At 32.9% G+C, this 16,584-nt stretch overlaps 2 protein-coding genes across 5 annotated transcripts in view; one reads left to right on the top strand and one right to left on the bottom strand.

Moving 5' to 3' along the window:
• LOC130947527 (uncharacterized) overlaps window positions 1-4,405 on the top strand; it is a 7,662-nt gene extending 3,257 nt beyond the window's left edge. The window contains exons 4-13 of one of the 3 annotated variants that reach the window (XR_009072705.1): window positions 1-129; window positions 629-653; window positions 754-843; window positions 925-1,096; window positions 1,178-1,251; window positions 1,576-1,645; window positions 1,827-1,898; window positions 2,523-2,657; window positions 3,026-3,099; window positions 3,790-4,405. The exon at window positions 1-129 is cut by the window's left edge and continues 31 nt beyond it. Coding sequence is in view for 2 of the 3 variants with exons in the window: in XM_057876225.1 (XP_057732208.1) it covers window positions 1-129; window positions 629-653; window positions 754-843; window positions 925-1,096; window positions 1,178-1,251; window positions 1,576-1,645; window positions 1,827-1,898; window positions 2,518-2,657; window positions 3,026-3,099; window positions 3,790-3,845 (902 nt within the window). In the remaining variant the exon portion in view is untranslated. Of the gene's footprint in view, window positions 130-628; window positions 654-753; window positions 844-924; window positions 1,097-1,177; window positions 1,252-1,575; window positions 1,646-1,826; window positions 1,899-2,517; window positions 2,658-3,025; window positions 3,100-3,789 lie in introns of all 3 variants that reach the window. The other 2 variants (XM_057876225.1, XM_057876226.1) reach the window with 2 other exon arrangements.
• A 1,597-nt stretch (window positions 4,406-6,002) lies between these two features.
• On the bottom strand, window positions 6,003-13,240 carry LOC130948749 (probable ADP-ribosylation factor GTPase-activating protein AGD14). 2 transcript variants are annotated; one of them, XM_057877606.1, is made up of 14 exons: window positions 13,073-13,240; window positions 12,718-12,841; window positions 11,232-11,293; window positions 10,746-10,833; window positions 10,586-10,647; window positions 10,412-10,505; window positions 9,908-10,312; window positions 8,796-9,365; window positions 8,550-8,705; window positions 8,324-8,446; window positions 8,135-8,218; window positions 7,043-7,214; window positions 6,886-6,934; window positions 6,003-6,628 (listed from the first exon to the last, which is right to left on the bottom strand). In XM_057877606.1, exons 2-14 carry the CDS (start codon window positions 12,814-12,816, stop codon window positions 6,496-6,498), a joined length of 2,097 nt encoding a protein of 698 aa, XP_057733589.1. In that variant the 5' UTR covers window positions 12,817-12,841; window positions 13,073-13,240; the 3' UTR covers window positions 6,003-6,495. The 2 variants fall into 2 exon arrangements, with proteins under 2 accessions (XP_057733589.1, XP_057733590.1); XM_057877607.1 differs by having other exon boundaries at window positions 12,718-12,825.
• Window positions 13,241-16,584: the final 3,344 nt, after the last annotated feature.

Here is a 16,584-nt window from a genome sequence, read left to right as displayed (position 1 = left end):
CTGGCACTTCAAAATTGAAGGAAGGAAGAGATAGATGGCACTCTGGATGGTGGTTAGTTAAGATTGTTCTCTGCCTTGCCATCACCATCTTCCCATTTTATCTCCCCTCTGAATTTATTGAAGTTTATGGTTGGTAAAATTGCATCCATTTAACATGTTTCTTAGAATTAGAGTATATGTCCGAATAGGTCTCTAAGAAATTTTATATCAGATGTTTTTGTCTTTTAAAAAAATTATTACATTGAATTTATTTTATTCAAATTTATTATTTTTATTTTAGACAAATAAATTTTTAAAAATGTAACAAAAAGACTTATATGTTTTACTTTTATAAATTCAAAAACTTCGATATAATAAAATTTTTTTAAAGATAAAAATGTCTCACATAATATTTCTTAGAGACCTATTTAAATATAGTCTTAGAATTAATTACCAATAATAATAGTTGTATTCATTTTGTATCATACACCAGATTAATAATTAGGTGTCTCACACATCAAAACATTAAATGTGTGAGTTCGTTCAGTGTACGATATAAAATGAGTCACTTGGATATTTTTTCAAAATTGCTAATATTACTTTTATTATTGACCATAGTTTTTATTTTTTTGTTTTTTCGGTTGGACAGGGCAGGTTGCACATTTTGGGGCCGGGTATAGTTTATGGCTCTATCTATCCTCAATGAATTTGATTTGAGCAAATGACTATTATAAGCAATGATTTGTGATTGATTAAGGTGTTTATTTCTCTCAGGGTTTTCCTCCTAATTCAACTGATAAGCATAATCAGCTTCATTACATGGTTGAATGATTACTTCATCACAGAAAAATATGCGGAGAGATGGTAAAAAGACTCCTACTATGTTAATTTATTGAACTACTTTTGATTGATTTATTTACAAACATTGATTGATGATGCAAGCAGCCAAATTCAAGTGATGTTATTTGCAACAAGTGCATATTTAATATGCTTGGTAGGGGTGATATTGATGTATATATGGTATGCACCACAACCATCTTGCCTCCTTAATCTTTTCTTCATTACTTGGACCTTGGTACTTCTCCAAGTTATGACAAGTGTATCACTCCACCCAAAAGTAAGTTTTTTTTTGGGCTCAAATTCACTATTATGTTTTTTTTTTGAAATAATAATTTTCTTTCAAATTTTCTTCCAATAGGTGAATGGTGGTATTCTTAGTCCAGGGTTGATGGGGCTTTATGTTGTGTTCCTTTGCTGGAGTGCAGTCAGAAGGTGGGTTATAAAATCTTTGCCTTTACTTTTTGTATTATCAAATATTTACTTATTATAGTTTTATTTTGGTGTATCCACAACAGCATAAAATATTTTACATAATAAATTATGTCTATTCTTTTATATGACTATTCGGACCATAAATATTAAAAATGGTTATATTTTGTTGACATAACAATATAAAATATTAATAGTGCATATATATAAAAATTCGATGCATATATTTATCCCTTTTTTAGCTTCTAATGTTTACAAACATAATTTCTCTATCTTTATCTAAAAATTGCGGATTCGAATCTCACTTCGAATTGTTTGTACATGCAGCGAACCAGTCGGAAACAGCTGCGTGGCGAAAGCAGGCTATGCATACGAAACAGACTGGCAAAGCATCATTGTAAGGAAATTTACTTTCTTGTTCAACTGAAATTTGGGCTTTAATAAGTTGTAATTGTTCTTCATAACATTATAATTATGATCTTAACAAAATAGTTAAATTTTATTTGTATATGTGAGGCTAAGTTATATATGCTTATGACTCTTTTATTGTTGGTTGATATGAGATCTTTTTGTGGCAGAGCTTTGTTGTTGCAATATTAGCCATTGTTATTGCAACATTTTCAACAGGCATAGATTCCAAGTGCTTTCAGGTTAGCTCTAGAATATGAATTAGATTCAATTTGAACTTTAGGTAGCTTTTGGTTAGTTCTATATGAATTATACATATCCTTTTTATCTGCCACTAATTAAAAATTATTTCATGGCCCACATAATTTCAAAATATTCTTAAAATCAAACTCATTTTCTATCCTACTTTTACTAACATGCTTTATTTAAATGGGATTAGCTAACATATGTTTTAAGTACACAAATTAAGATTATTATTAATAGAATATTTTAAAATTTTTATTTTAATAAATACATAACAATTACATTAAAAATTAAATTTTGTACATTTTTTATAATAATTTTTTTATTAATAATTCTAATATGTGTCTTAAGGGCACAAATTAGCTAAACTTATTAATAATTGGTAGTTGGAGCGACAGAAAAAATAAGACAAGCAGTAAATATTTTTAATTTTCAAATACTTTTTGTATTTCTAAGATATTTGAATACGAGATATTTTTTGGAGGAAATTTTTAAACTAGTTTCTTTATCTCTAAATAAAAGGGATAAAAAACCATGTGTCTGTATCCTATTATTTTTTCTGTAGAAATGCTATCATAAGGTTAGGATCTGGAATACATAACTGACAGAATGTTGCAGTTTAGGAAGGAAGATGCACCTGCAGAAGAAGAAGATGATGTTCCATATGGTTATGGCTTCTTCCATTTTGTTTTTGCCACAGGAGCAATGTACTTTGCAATGTTACTCATTGGTTGGAATAGTCATCACTCTATGAAAAAGTATGTGATTGCATCCTAACAATGATTTCATAGTATTTTTATGTTATGTACATTAGATTTCTTGTATTGCTTTGTCACACAAATTTCTTTTTTTTTTCCTATATAGAAATTGACAAGAGTAGTTTTTCAGGGAAAAAAAAAATAACATTTACTTTTGCACCTATATTTAAAAAAAATTGTAAAATCACTTTTTTTTCAAAGTAAGAAACAAAAGCAACCTCAGTTTTTAGTTTCCCTGTTTTTATTTTTTAATATATAGTTTATCACTTATCACTCAAATATGAAGTTGATTATATCTTTCTTGAAGATAAAAATAAATTCTGTGAAAATTATGAGATGTAATAATCCATATATTGTTCTTGATTCAGATGGACAATTGATGTGGGATGGACAAGTGCCTATGTCAGAATAGTAAATGAATGGTTGGCAGTCTGTGTTTACTGTAAGCTCCAGCTCTTTGATTTTCAATCTTTTGTTATTATTCTTAAGTTTGTCTAAATGGTGAAAAACGGGGAAAATTTTTTTTGAACTAATAGGGATATAAATTATAAACATTCAATTTTAAGGGAGATATATTCAATGAATTTAATTTTGATGCGCACGATAAAACAGTTTTATATATATATTTAATTACGTAATGTCATATCATAAAAAATAACTACTATTTTTATTAACTACGTGAATAATCATTTAAAAAAAGATATAATTGTCCAATTAATATATTAAAATTAAACTCATATTCAATATCCATAAGACTTTATCAAAAGTAGTATTATCTTGTAACATTTAATTATGCAACAAATGTTTTCTTTTAGCAAAGTATATTTTTAAATAAAATCTATTTTAAAATGCTGAAAGTGGTGAATTTATAGTTAAAAAGTAGCAAAAATTGATATCTTTTAAAGCATAATGTGTAGTACGTAAAAAAAATAATGTTATATACATTATTTTTGTGTACACTATTCTTATAATAAATTTATTTTTTAAAATTTTTTTTAAATATTTCTAAAATATCGATGTTTCAATAATTTTAATTATTAATTTCAATTAATTAATATACTTTTGCGTGGAATTTCTTGAGTAACAAAGGGGCAACTAATTACTAACTTTTATGTATGATTTGATTTGACAGTGTGGATGCTATTGGCTCCAATCATAAGAAAAAGCAGACAAAGTGATTCAACATGAAAGCATCTCTTTTATTATATGGATTCTTAGATTTGATATTGTGAGGACCAAGATCTTCAAATTGGCCCATGCATATATACAAATATGTAGTAGACTCCTCAAGCTGCAGATTTCTCTCCTCAAGTCTCACATAGGAAACAAAAACAAACAACAATTGCAACTGTTACACCCTGGAAAATTACCAGTTATGGCACACACAGATACATATATAGATTATTTTGTTCACTCCATTCAGTGGATGGAACAAAGAAATGCACCACATTTTTTACCACTTCTCATCATGTATTAAATAACTCAGGGAGCATACCCTAAAATCATTAGTATATTCTCTTCAAAAATTTCATCCACAATTTGCCAATGTGTCCGTTCATTATTTTCCATTTAACTAAAAGATGGATTAGTAAGTAGTCTTTGCTGTTCTTTCTTTCCAACAGTGCCAGAACAATAATATAAGTATAGACCAGGTTTTAGAAAATAAACTATTATTCAAGAATAAGGTGGTTTAATGCTGACAATATTTTAGTTTGTCAAACAAATATTGACAAAGCACTTCCAATTTCTCGAATGATGTTGAGCCAGAAAGTTTACATTTAGAGTAATAGACTCAGAGCAATTTTATATAACTAGCAAATATTATTATTTTCAATTTTATATAACTAGCAAATATTATTATTTTTTTGTCAGTATTTAACCAACAATAATTTACATCCATATTTATAAATATTTTGTACACAATAAATATATACATCTACATCTATCAATATGCACTCATATTTTTTAAAATTTGTACATATAAATTAATAAAATTTATTTATTAAGACAAAATATTTATGTTGGACAAATAATAACAAAAAAAAAAACTAAAAATTGCTGACCTCTAACAATTTTTCATAGACTAATAGTGAAGAGCAGTCCTATTCAGAGCGTTGAGTAAAGTATATTTTTTTTTCATATATTTTCATCTTATTATCTTAAATATGCTGAAATCCATATTATAGAAGATAATTCATTAAACCTTGTCAAATCAAATACGACATAGGAAGAAACTTATCCGAGCAACAATATCAAATTCAATAATTTACTTTCAATTTTATTTCCAAATAAATTTTGATTAACATTATTTTCACAAAATAGAATAGGATACAAACGTATAATAGTATTCAATCTATAAATCAGGCTAGCAAGAGCTGGAAGAATTTATTATTCAATCTGTAAATCAGCTACACACATTTTTTTTCCGGTCTTACACTAAACGCACTCACCACACTCTTACACACTAGAAAGGGTTCTATATTCTATTTCTGAAATTCGAACTCTAGTGTAGTTTGATGAGAGGCCTATAAATCTTCCATCTATGCCAAGCCTTAGCTGCAGCTAGAAATGTTTATTATCATCAATTTTGTTTCAGGTTTCTAAATAATCAAATCCAATAGATCTAGCAAGAATGTTGGTTGATAACTTGACTAGTTGTCGAACATACTTTGCCAAGTGTAATGTTACTCCTGTCTCTATAGGGGTGCAACGCTCCTGCTGATTTCTTCGCCATAGCTAATAGCATGTCCCCGATATGCTCTCTAATCACTATCCCAAATTCTGAGAAGCCTTCCTATTCAGTTCAACCCACTCACATGCTTCTAAATACCTACAGCAACTATACTCAAGTAACCCAAAGAAACAATCTAGTGAGCACTCCTGTTTTTGAGTTGTGTGACCGCCATGCACCAGTAAACTTCATGCACAACCGTCCATCTGCCAAATAATGCAAAATTGCTTTACCTCTCATAATTTGTTCACTGTATGGCTCCTTGTTTTGGAAAATCTGGTTTCTCCAAGTCTTTTATTGTTATGGCAACAACAGTTCTAAACTTACTTCCCTTGGTAATTTTGAACTCTTGTCTTGTCTGGATAATTCCATCCATCCTACTACTTCCTCTGCCCTGATAATATTACTCCACCCTACGCATTAATCCACTCCAAACTTTGTTAACATTTAAACTTCATTTTACATTATTTTTTTGGTGACTATTATTTAAAATTTAACATTCTGGGTTTGGGTGATAATTTCAGTAAACAGATTGTTTGGCATAGAAATAGAATTTGGCTATAATAATAGACGAGTTTACAAAAATAAAAACAAAAAAGATGAGTTTATGTACCTTGACAAAAAGAAAGACCTTCCCAAAATTGAGATTACAGAATCATACATTAGAGTAAAACCGAAAAAAAAAAGAAAAAAAATTAAAATACAACTATGATACTAATAAGCACACCACTACTCAATCGACACGACAATCTTAATTGATGAACACATGGGTTCACCCTTACCCAAATAACAATCGTCTCTACCAAGGGTTTTTATGCACCCACTTGACTTCTCTCTTTCTTTTGGGGTACAATATTTTTCAGCTCTTCTAACTCATTCCTCTAGCACCCCGCTTCCAAAAAAAAGGCATTGTCTCTTCACCTTTCCTATAGTAACAATTTGGCCGTATAACAAACATTTGACTTCGACCAGGGTACACCACAAATCTCTCAGAATGCGAATGTGTATCACTTTGACTAACAATAGAAACCAAAACTCATCCAAATTTGTACAGGGAGCAACAAGTTGATGCTTGATTTTACAAGTTCAGGAAGACACATTTTCACATCAGCCGAATGGGTTCCCCCCTGCAGGGAAGGGAGTAGAGGCAGGAGTGGTGGAGAATGAATTAGTTAGCTGCTGATCTGGATTTGACAAGCCGAAAACAGCTCCTCCAGTTCCGAAACTACTAGCTTCTGGCCTACACATTCAGTTAAAAATTTCCAAGTCATACTATGCTAAGCAACTATACACAAGAAGTGCCCCAGGGAAAAATCATTTCACAAAACAGGAAGCTCAGGTAATTGCACCTAATATCATTGAACTTCATGCCACATTTAAGATGTTACTTGAAGGATTACACCCAAAAGATGAGCTTCCAAGAGTATATAATGTAAACAAGCTAACCTATAACAACCAATTGAAGGAGCTCATTACAAATTCACAGTCAGTAGTTACCTTGGCATTGGCAAGTTAGGTGGTGGCATTTGTTGTACAATGTAATTCCCTGTAATTTTCAGATGGTTCAGGCTCAAGATAGTAAAATAATGATAAAGCCAAAGAATTTCAGCATGCAATAGTTGTTGACAAATGAATTAGAAAAGGATAACAATACTTGCTCCCGTAGCTGATGGATGAGTTTGTGCTTGTCCAGGCAGGACAGATACATATGATGATGACGGGGGCAGGTTCCAGGCGTGTGATGGATTACCCAGGCTTGCAGGATGAATTGCTCCTGAAGGTGGCATACTAGGCAGAGCACCATGCAAAGATGACATGGAAGGAAACTGGTCAAGGGAAAACAAAATAGAATATCATCAACCATGACCAAATATTTTTCCCCTAAAAGAAACTTAAAAGGTAATAGTACTATGAATTAATTGATGAATTGGCACATCAGAGAGTCAGCATGTTATCATCCTTCACTATTCCAGATTTCAATGACACAACAGAGAAAACAAAGAGCGATTTTCTACCATTTAATGAACATCCATTACTCTTAAGAGTGAATGCTCAAATTTGTCCCTCAACTTTTGCGAACGAGTCAAATTGGTCAAATTTTCATTGAATCAAATTGGTCCTAACACATCTGTTTTAAAGCCCTTTGACCTATGTTGATTTGGATTGTTGTTAAGGTTCATGTAGAATGCAACAAAAAGTCGACTTTATGGTACACATCAACATGTATCAGTGTGAAGACAGAAAATGGGTTACTAACGTGATGCATGTTAGATAATTTTGGGGGGGGGGGGGGGGGGGGGGGGGCAATTTGATTCAATAGAAACTGGAGGGACCAATTTGACTCGCGTGTAAAATTTAAAGGAGCAATTTGAGCATTTTATTATCTTATTAATAAATATGGTTCGGCTAAAGTGCATGATGCACACTTCAGATACCAACGTATATACTTCAGTAACTAGATAAAAATAAATAAAATAAAACAAAAGAAAAACAAAAAAGAAAAAGGAAACAAACCAGAAACTCGAGTTCATCACTTGTACAAAATCAAATCCAAATTATACCATACCATTTATTTTATGAAATATGCACTTTAAAAGAGTGAAATCCCCCATCAGAAATTTCAAATATTATGGTTTAATACAATATTCATGCACAACCCACAAAAATTTAACTTTGGAAGACCATGAAGTATGAACTATTATTGGCAACACGTTAATTATAGTTGAAACCAATGAAAGTCACATACAGTTGGTGCTTGAACTTGGGGAGATTCACCGCCGGCATCAAATGGATTGACAGATTTTGATTGCTGCGGAAAACTTGGCATGGGCTGTAACAGTGAGCAGACATTATATTAGCGAAATGCATCAAAGTTTTATACTAGCCAAAGATTCAGATAATCTTGCAAGCTAATCAATTTGGATTGTAACAGTACCACCACATTATTATATTGCACTGAGACACCCATGCCACGGGGAAGACCCATGCCATGGGGAAGACCCATTTGCCAACCTGGAACCGGCGCAGGATAGGATGGGTATTTCACAGTGAATAGATCCTGCATGAATCACAAAAAACTGTAAGACAAACAATACATATTTGCAAGCAATCTTGCACATTTAGTAGATGATTATAAGGTAAATCTAAGCTGCAAGGAATACCTCAGGAAGTTCTTTTCTTCCAATTGATTTTACTTCAGTGGAAGGTTGTGAAACAACACTGATTGTATTGGCAGGGTTTATAGCATCATGGTATGCATGTGGCATTGGTGTATTTTGATGCCCTTGAACTGTCGGCACAGAGGATATATTCCATGGCTGCAAGATATTTTCAATGAAAGGGTGAACAAATACTATGCCAGAAATTAACAAGTAGAACAACTGAAAAGACTACTCTACTAGCCAAACCTGATTGTTTACAGCTCCACCTACAGGTGGTTTATATTGTTGTGTGGAATGGGTAGCATTAGCTTGAAACAATGGTTGCTGATGCTGCAGACCAGTCCACTGTCCTGCATTACTAGGAGGCAGTGCTGTTGCCAGTCCAGGAGATGGTCCTGAAGAACCACTCAGTGGAAAAGCTGAGAAACCGCCGACACTTGCAGGTGTTGTCGCATTGCCCGCAGGAATGGCTGTTGCAACAGTTGGGCCAGCTTGGACTCCAGAAAGATGTGCAGGTAAAGAAGCTGGCACTGACAATTGCGACAACACAGATTCAAGTGGATTTACATTCACAGGGCTTGGAGTTGAATTTGCTGTAGCTCGAGAAGCAACATCAAAAGAGGCCCAATTATCAGCACTGGATTTTTCTGGCTGCACAACAGGTTGAGACACATTAGTTTGTTGGGCTGGAGGAATTGCCGGAGCAACAGGTGGTTCTGGATCAGCATCGAAATCAATAAGGCTCTTTGTAATCTCAGGCTTAACATCCACTGGATTCCCATTGCTGGACGCCAAGCTACTGGAAGATGCGGTTCGCTGAAATTACGAGAAATGTTACTGTGTTATAAAATGCATTTGTAGTCAGGTACTTACTAAACTAAAGGAGACAAAAGGACAGGTCTGTCAAACCATACATACTTGCAAAAGGAAACACTGAGCCACATCACATAGAAAATTAAGAAAAACCCCAGATTAACAGTTAAAATTCATGCTAATTGTATATTAAATTTTTTTTACATGCTTGCACAGGAAAGCTTGAAATATTGATAGTAATAAATTCACCAGCAATTTAAAAACATCATGTCAAATGAACTAACATCTAGAATGAAATAACAGTATAAATATCAAATTTAACAGACAAAACATAGTTTACTTGCTATAGCATATAAGTATGTGGCTTCGTTTTAAGCAAACCTACCAATCAATGATAATAAATTATTAAAAACATCAGGATCAAAAAACACAGATGACTAAATTATACAAAGACTCCACAGCAAAGCCGGGTCATAAAGCATCAAGATCAAAACACAAATGACTAAATTATACAAAACACCATTGATATTTGATGATAATTTCACCTGTGTCAACACAGAGCCATCTGCAGCTTTACCACTGTTTGGTTTGGGGGGTTCATTTATCCGAAGAGGTACTACGTTTTCCCCCAATATCTCTCTGACAGGTCGGACCACAGGTGGACTGGAAGAACCAACATCTCTGGCTCGATCAGGAGATTGATTTTCTACCTTATAATCCCCATCAGATACTCTACGATCTTCACGACGCCAATCATTGACTATTGGAGGACGACCAGGACTCCTCCCATAGTCACCATATTGCCTACTTTCTTGATCATATCCAGGACTTCTTCCACCTGAACTAGACCTGTCACTATAACGCCGTTCATATGTGTCCTCGTACGGAGGGCTTCTAGACCCTCCCTGATACATGTCATTTCTCCTGTTTTCATAGATATCATTGTCACCCTGCATAACATGCAACACATAATAGAGTTAGATTCAGCTGATAGATTCAAGCCATCCTAACAGCCAACTATGTACTTGAAACAGCGAACAATTAAGCACCTTTCCTCTTGGTGGTTTGTCGTTAGCCCTCTCTCCAGTAAATCTTCTATCCACATAAACATGCTTAATAAAGTCCCGGAGCCGATCAACATTACTGGTACCAAATATATCAAATTGTCAATCAGAACAAATGAAACCCTGCAATTATACATAATCACAAAAGCAGGTAGTTACCTGCTATCAGGGAAAGAATTACGTTGTGCATCCCATTCTTTAAAATAAATTTCTTTTGCACGCTGCAAATATTAAACAGAAAGAAGTCAAACTGAGAATACAACATTAGGAAGACAACAAAGATCTCTGGCATGATTATAGAACGAACAGGTATCTTTACCTGATTTCCTCCTCCTTGAAGAGCATTTACTTCTTGTGAAGTAAATTTAGCCATTGAAATTGATTTAACCCTATGGGTGAATTCGCGGCTGCAAATTAACATAAAAACAAAGTTGGCTTGCAGAGAAAAGCATGCAGTGCAAAGGAACCCTATAATTATGTAGTACAGCATAATAGATTTTAAAACAAATTTCAGTTTTATAAACACAAAAATAATGAGAGCATGCACATTGTTAAGTTGTGTTTTTTTTCCATGTATACAATTTTATGAACTCCGTGTCCAAACCATTAGAAATTATACCCCAAAAACATAAAGAAGGCACACATTTTCAGCATAAAGATGCTTAAGCTTCACTGAAGAGTAGAAATTCATGAGCAAACCACATCCAAAGCATGTAAACAAAAATCAAACAGGAAAACATAGGTCCACTAAAATAGTATTGACATATAGTATAGGGCTATAGGCAAAGTTAACATAAGAACTTACTGTATTCCACTACAGTTTGTGCAAACAAACGTCCAGAAATTTGTGCAGACATATTGTGGTCCCTTCAGGAAAAGAAAAAGAAGGTAAAATTAACATTATACATATGTAATAATATCGCGTGCAATAATTTCCTTTCAGATAATGCATTAAGAATACTCTAAAACAATAATAAAGATTAACAACGCTTAAATTGAAGACTACAAAGTCATTATAAAGATGGCTACACAAGAATTAACATGAATCTTGATATCAAATATTTCTGTTTTTGCATGAAATCTAGAGAAGTATCAGTAGCTAATGGATTCTTTTATCATCCTTGCACAGTTTCACCTTTTGTAGTCAACAGGCTACAGCATTGCCAGTGACAACAGGTACTCGTGAAAACATTCTATCTATCAAGGTTGAAACTTGAAATTGAGGTTAATATCCAATCTATCCTTTTAGTTTTGTCAATATTAAACTTGCAAATTTTAAGGAGGTAGGTTGTGTTGTGTTTGGCAATAAACAGGCAATATGAAAGTTTGTTGAATCCTCATAGCAGGGATCATGGATCACAGATGGTATATTGTTAAATGCAATCTATCATTTTCCTGAACAATGGTTCCTGAAACGCCCAGCTGCATGCACAATATGAACAAGTGCAATCCCAAAATTTAATACAAAAATCCTATGCGTTAAGATCGAGAGATTCTGTTATTAATAAACTAAAGAGTCACATTAAGGAAAAGTGGAAAACTACATACTTAATTCATTACTATAACTTTTCAACCACCTGACTCTTAAATGAATGATCCCACTGATTCACACATGCTATAAACATGCAAAATCACACAATACTATCAGTGGATTTGGTAAAACTTATTGGAGAGGTACATGAGTTTTCAAAAGCATAAGTCAACATTTGTGTCTGGTAAAACAAAATATTCACGTGTTTATGCTTTTCGCTAAAATATCTATGGAAATACTTTTTAAAGATAACTTCTGCCTTTTAAAATTAAAAAAAATCTAATATAACCTTATATTAATAAATAAATATCTGAATTTATTCTTACTCTATTATATTTGTCTATTATACTCATGTTAAATTTTAAATGCAATTTTTCCAAACACTATTGATAGTTGGTTGCCTGTGCTTATTGAAAGTTACTCTTATCTTATTTTACCAAAGATAGTTGTTACTTGCTACAACTTTTGAAAAGTACCAGCTTCAACAAACCCACTCTATATGTGTGCCACTACATTTCATCAAATTGAACAACTTCGATTGCTGCAAAGAACTACTCCCTGTGTTCCAACGATTTTATTTCTAGTTCTTACTTTCTACTAGGCAGTAATCCACTCGAATTCACTCAGTCACTCCCGCATGATCACTACATAGCTAACCTGAATCTACCATGAAATGAGGCTAAAGAGCATCAATTCTTCAAAATATGAATAACAGAAAGTTCAAAATTCACTACTACATGGAACTTGTTGGAGCTCTTACCAAGCTGTTGCAGTTAATGCATCTTCGATTCGGTTCAAGCTTGAGAAGACCGCGAATTACGCGCTCGTTCTTCTCATCTTCCTTCAGCCTACTCGCCATCACCAATTCCTGCAACCTCTCAAACCTTTCAGTAACAGTCAAACACCAAGTCAAAGCCGATTCCAGTCAGAAAACAATTTCTCAAAAAACGAACCGTAATCTTCGTCAAATTCAGTTCGAATTCACAAAGACTAGTACATCAATTTTGTAAGCGAAGAAGAAAGGTGAAAAGTTAAGCGCAGATCTGAGAGAGAAGGTTGAAGTGAAAACCCTAGGAAGTTGAAGTTGAAGTTGAAGAAGAAAATGGAGAACTCACCGGAATTGAACTTCAGAAAGTGGTTTCAGGTTGAAGAGAAGAGATCCACCGCGAAAAAAAAAAAGAAAATAGAAAGAAGAAAAGAGATCGCAAATACAAATTAGATATGAGAGAGAGAGAGAGAGGAAGATGGATGTTTCTTAATTGGTAGTGTAGTTGTAATGACGGCTTTGTACAGCTCATAGAGGTTTTAGCCAACAAATTCTCTGTTTTCTTTTTTAATTACTATGTTTAATAATTAATTAAATATTGTAATTAATATTTTAAGTTTGGCCCTCTTTTTCTTCCTTGGTCGTTCTAGTTTTTAGTTTATGGTGTTGATGAAGCACGAGTTGTTCACTTGTTCTGCATCAAATGAAAATACGGCGTTACTTGTGCTTTGGATCGTGTTTAAATATTAAATATGAATTTTCTATAAATAAATCGAACAAATTTGTTTGACAATTACTATTTTCTTCTTTTTTTTAATGATTACAAAAAAATACTAGAGAAGTAATATAATTTATTATTTTAACTAATTAATTATCAATATTTAAAAATATAGACTAAAAATATATTATTAAATATTAAATTGATGGTTAAAAATAATAATAATAAATTCTACTAATGTTTGAATATTTCTCTTACAAAAAAATTAACAAGGTATGTGCTTAATAGAATTTTAAAGTAAAATACAAATTATATGTATAAAATTACAAATTAAGGAGTCAAACTTGTTAGATATTTTTTATCATTTTTATATAACTTTAAATATGATCAAGAAGAATAGGTTGTCCTATATTTAGGGAGTAGATCTTTTTTAGTGAATAAAAAAAGGATGGTGTCCAGTGTTTAATTTTATTTTTTATTGTTTTTTCTTTTTTATTTAATTTTGGTCTCACTTATAGAATTAAAAATGAGAAATCACACACTATTCTCTCAAGTGTTAAAAATTAGAGAAGATCCATTTCCATAGATTTATAGATATTTATTTGAACGGTATATATTTAGATTATTTGGTTATTTAGAGTTACATGCAAATAGAAAAAACAAAAAATAAACAAAAACCAAAACAAAATAAACCTCAAAACTCATTTTCCTATGCGAATCAGCATAAGGTTGTTATGACAAACTAGGCAAACACATATTACCCACAAAAAGAGGATTAAATGTTTAATTTGGTCTCCAAATTTTAAATCGCGCATTAATTAAATTTTTATTTTATAAATAATTAATTATGCTTCTTAAATTAAAAAAAAAAATTTCATTTGTTTTTGAATAAATTATTATTTAAACTCTGTTAGGGAGATAATAAAAAATTTAAATAATGTAAATAATAGACTGTAAATTTAGTTTAATATATGTAAAAAATAAAAACGTTCTACAAATTACCTAAATAAAAAAATCTACTTAGTTATTCTAAAAAAATAATCATCCCAAACTCTAATTTATCAAAATATTTCACTCCAATACACTTTTCTCTCCTAACCGGCTGCCAACTCCCTTTATCAATAATCATCCCACTTTATCGTCGCTACTTGACTTGCCACATGTTATCACCGACATTGCTCATCCCTAATAAAAACAACTATCTACTTAAAGATAAAAATAATCAACCACATAACTAATGAATTAAACATCTAATATATTTTAATTATATATAACTAAATTCAATCCAATTAAAATAATCATCTATATAAGAATTAAAATAACCATACGCATACCTACTAAAACGACCATCCTAACTGACCATTAAAATGGAAGAAGAAGGAGATGAATGAACAGAACCATGATAAACTCCCTTAGCCAAGAGTTGTTATTAATTATTATTATTATTATTATTATTATTATTATTATTATTATTATTATTATTAGGGATTAGTTGGCGCTGATGAAGAAGAACAAGAGTTGTCAAAGTGATATGGTTATTTGTAACACCCTAATTAGCCTAAGCCTTACCTTGCGTCGTAAAGCCAAGGTTAATCAGAGATTACGACAGTTCTAAACTCGTACATAATATATATATATATAAAGAATAGTATAATCTAGAAAGCCGATGAAAGATATAGCTCAAAAACAGAATTTCGAAGCACAAACGTACTAACGGAGCTACTAGCTTAAGGCGTAAGAAAACAGACAAGATATAACAAAAGATAAGTATATAATATCATAAGAAACTAGTCACGACTCGCGGAGTTTAAGCCGGCTAGCCATATACTGATATACAAAAACCATACAGTGAAAACAGCTTATACAAGTTTTGTTCTCTCAAATACATGCCTCTAGGCAAAACAAAATACAAAAGGAGAGATGTATAAACAAAATAAACTAAAAAGAACTCCAAAATGATCCAAGATTCTCCGCTCTTGTCACCAACCAAAGCAACTCACCGAGGTGGGTTGCGACCTGCATCTGAAAAACACAACAACAATATGGTATGAGAATCAGAGGTTCTCAGTATGGTAACAGTTCCCAGTGATATAGGATATAAGACCCCGGGACGCCAAAGGCAATCCTAAGCTTCATATCCATCACAAGATTCAACTTAAAGCATTCTAAAACATTTAAGCATAATATACCAACTTGACTTAAATAAACCAGGTTATCTATCTTAAGGGATTTCTATTCTAACCAAACACCGCTATCCCACAGCCTTCACCAACCGATCCTCCATGCGATCCCATCGCCACCGCCTTCCGAACCTCCTCAATCCCAGCAGAAAACACAGATAATGTTCAAAGCAAGTAAAGCACAAGTGGTAGAATATATGGCAAATAATTCAGATAGCAAGTAAGCATGTTATTCAATTAGGCAAACCATTACAAGTAGACAAAACATACAAGCAGATAGGAAATGCATATGATGAATGCCTGCCCTACTGGCTGTGATATCACATTGTCGGTTCAACTGCCAACCCGACACATCTCCATGGAGACGTCGCCCTTCGGATTTCTCATATGGGAACCCCCGAGATATAGTGCCCGGATCACTGTCCAGGTACCGGCGCCTGCTCGCCCTATAGATCCGAAGGGATGCGAGCGGGATATTCTTGCCTCAGACCTCACATCTCAACGTAAGCGGGATTAACCACCGTCCTTACGCCGCCGCCGCTACCTCGACAGGCGGGATTAATGGTGCACGAAATTGTGATCATCAATGGCGCCATCAACATGGTACGCTCAATTGCAATCTCAACTCTTTATCACAACTTCGCACAACTAACCAGCAAGTGCACTGGGTCGTCCAAGTAATAAACCTTACGCGAGTAAGGGTCGATCCCACATAAATTGTTAGTAAGAAGCAAGCTATGGTCATCTTGTAAATCTCAATCAGGCGGATTCAAATGGTTATGGAGGATTAATGAATAAAACATAAAATAAAGATGGAGATACTTATGTAATTCATTGGTGAGAATTTCAGATAAGCGTATGGAGATGCTTTGTGCCTTCCGTCTCTCTGCTTTCCTACTGTCTTCATCCAATCCTTCTTACTCATTTCCATGGCAAGCTGTATGTTGGGCATCACCGTTGTCA

Source organism: Arachis stenosperma, chromosome 9 (genome assembly GCF_014773155.1).
Source record: "Arachis stenosperma cultivar V10309 chromosome 9, arast.V10309.gnm1.PFL2, whole genome shotgun sequence".
NCBI classification, from domain to species: domain Eukaryota; kingdom Viridiplantae; phylum Streptophyta; class Magnoliopsida; order Fabales; family Fabaceae; genus Arachis; species Arachis stenosperma.
Note: the sequence above shows the minus strand (reverse complement) of the source record. Positions and strands in the feature narration are given on the sequence as shown.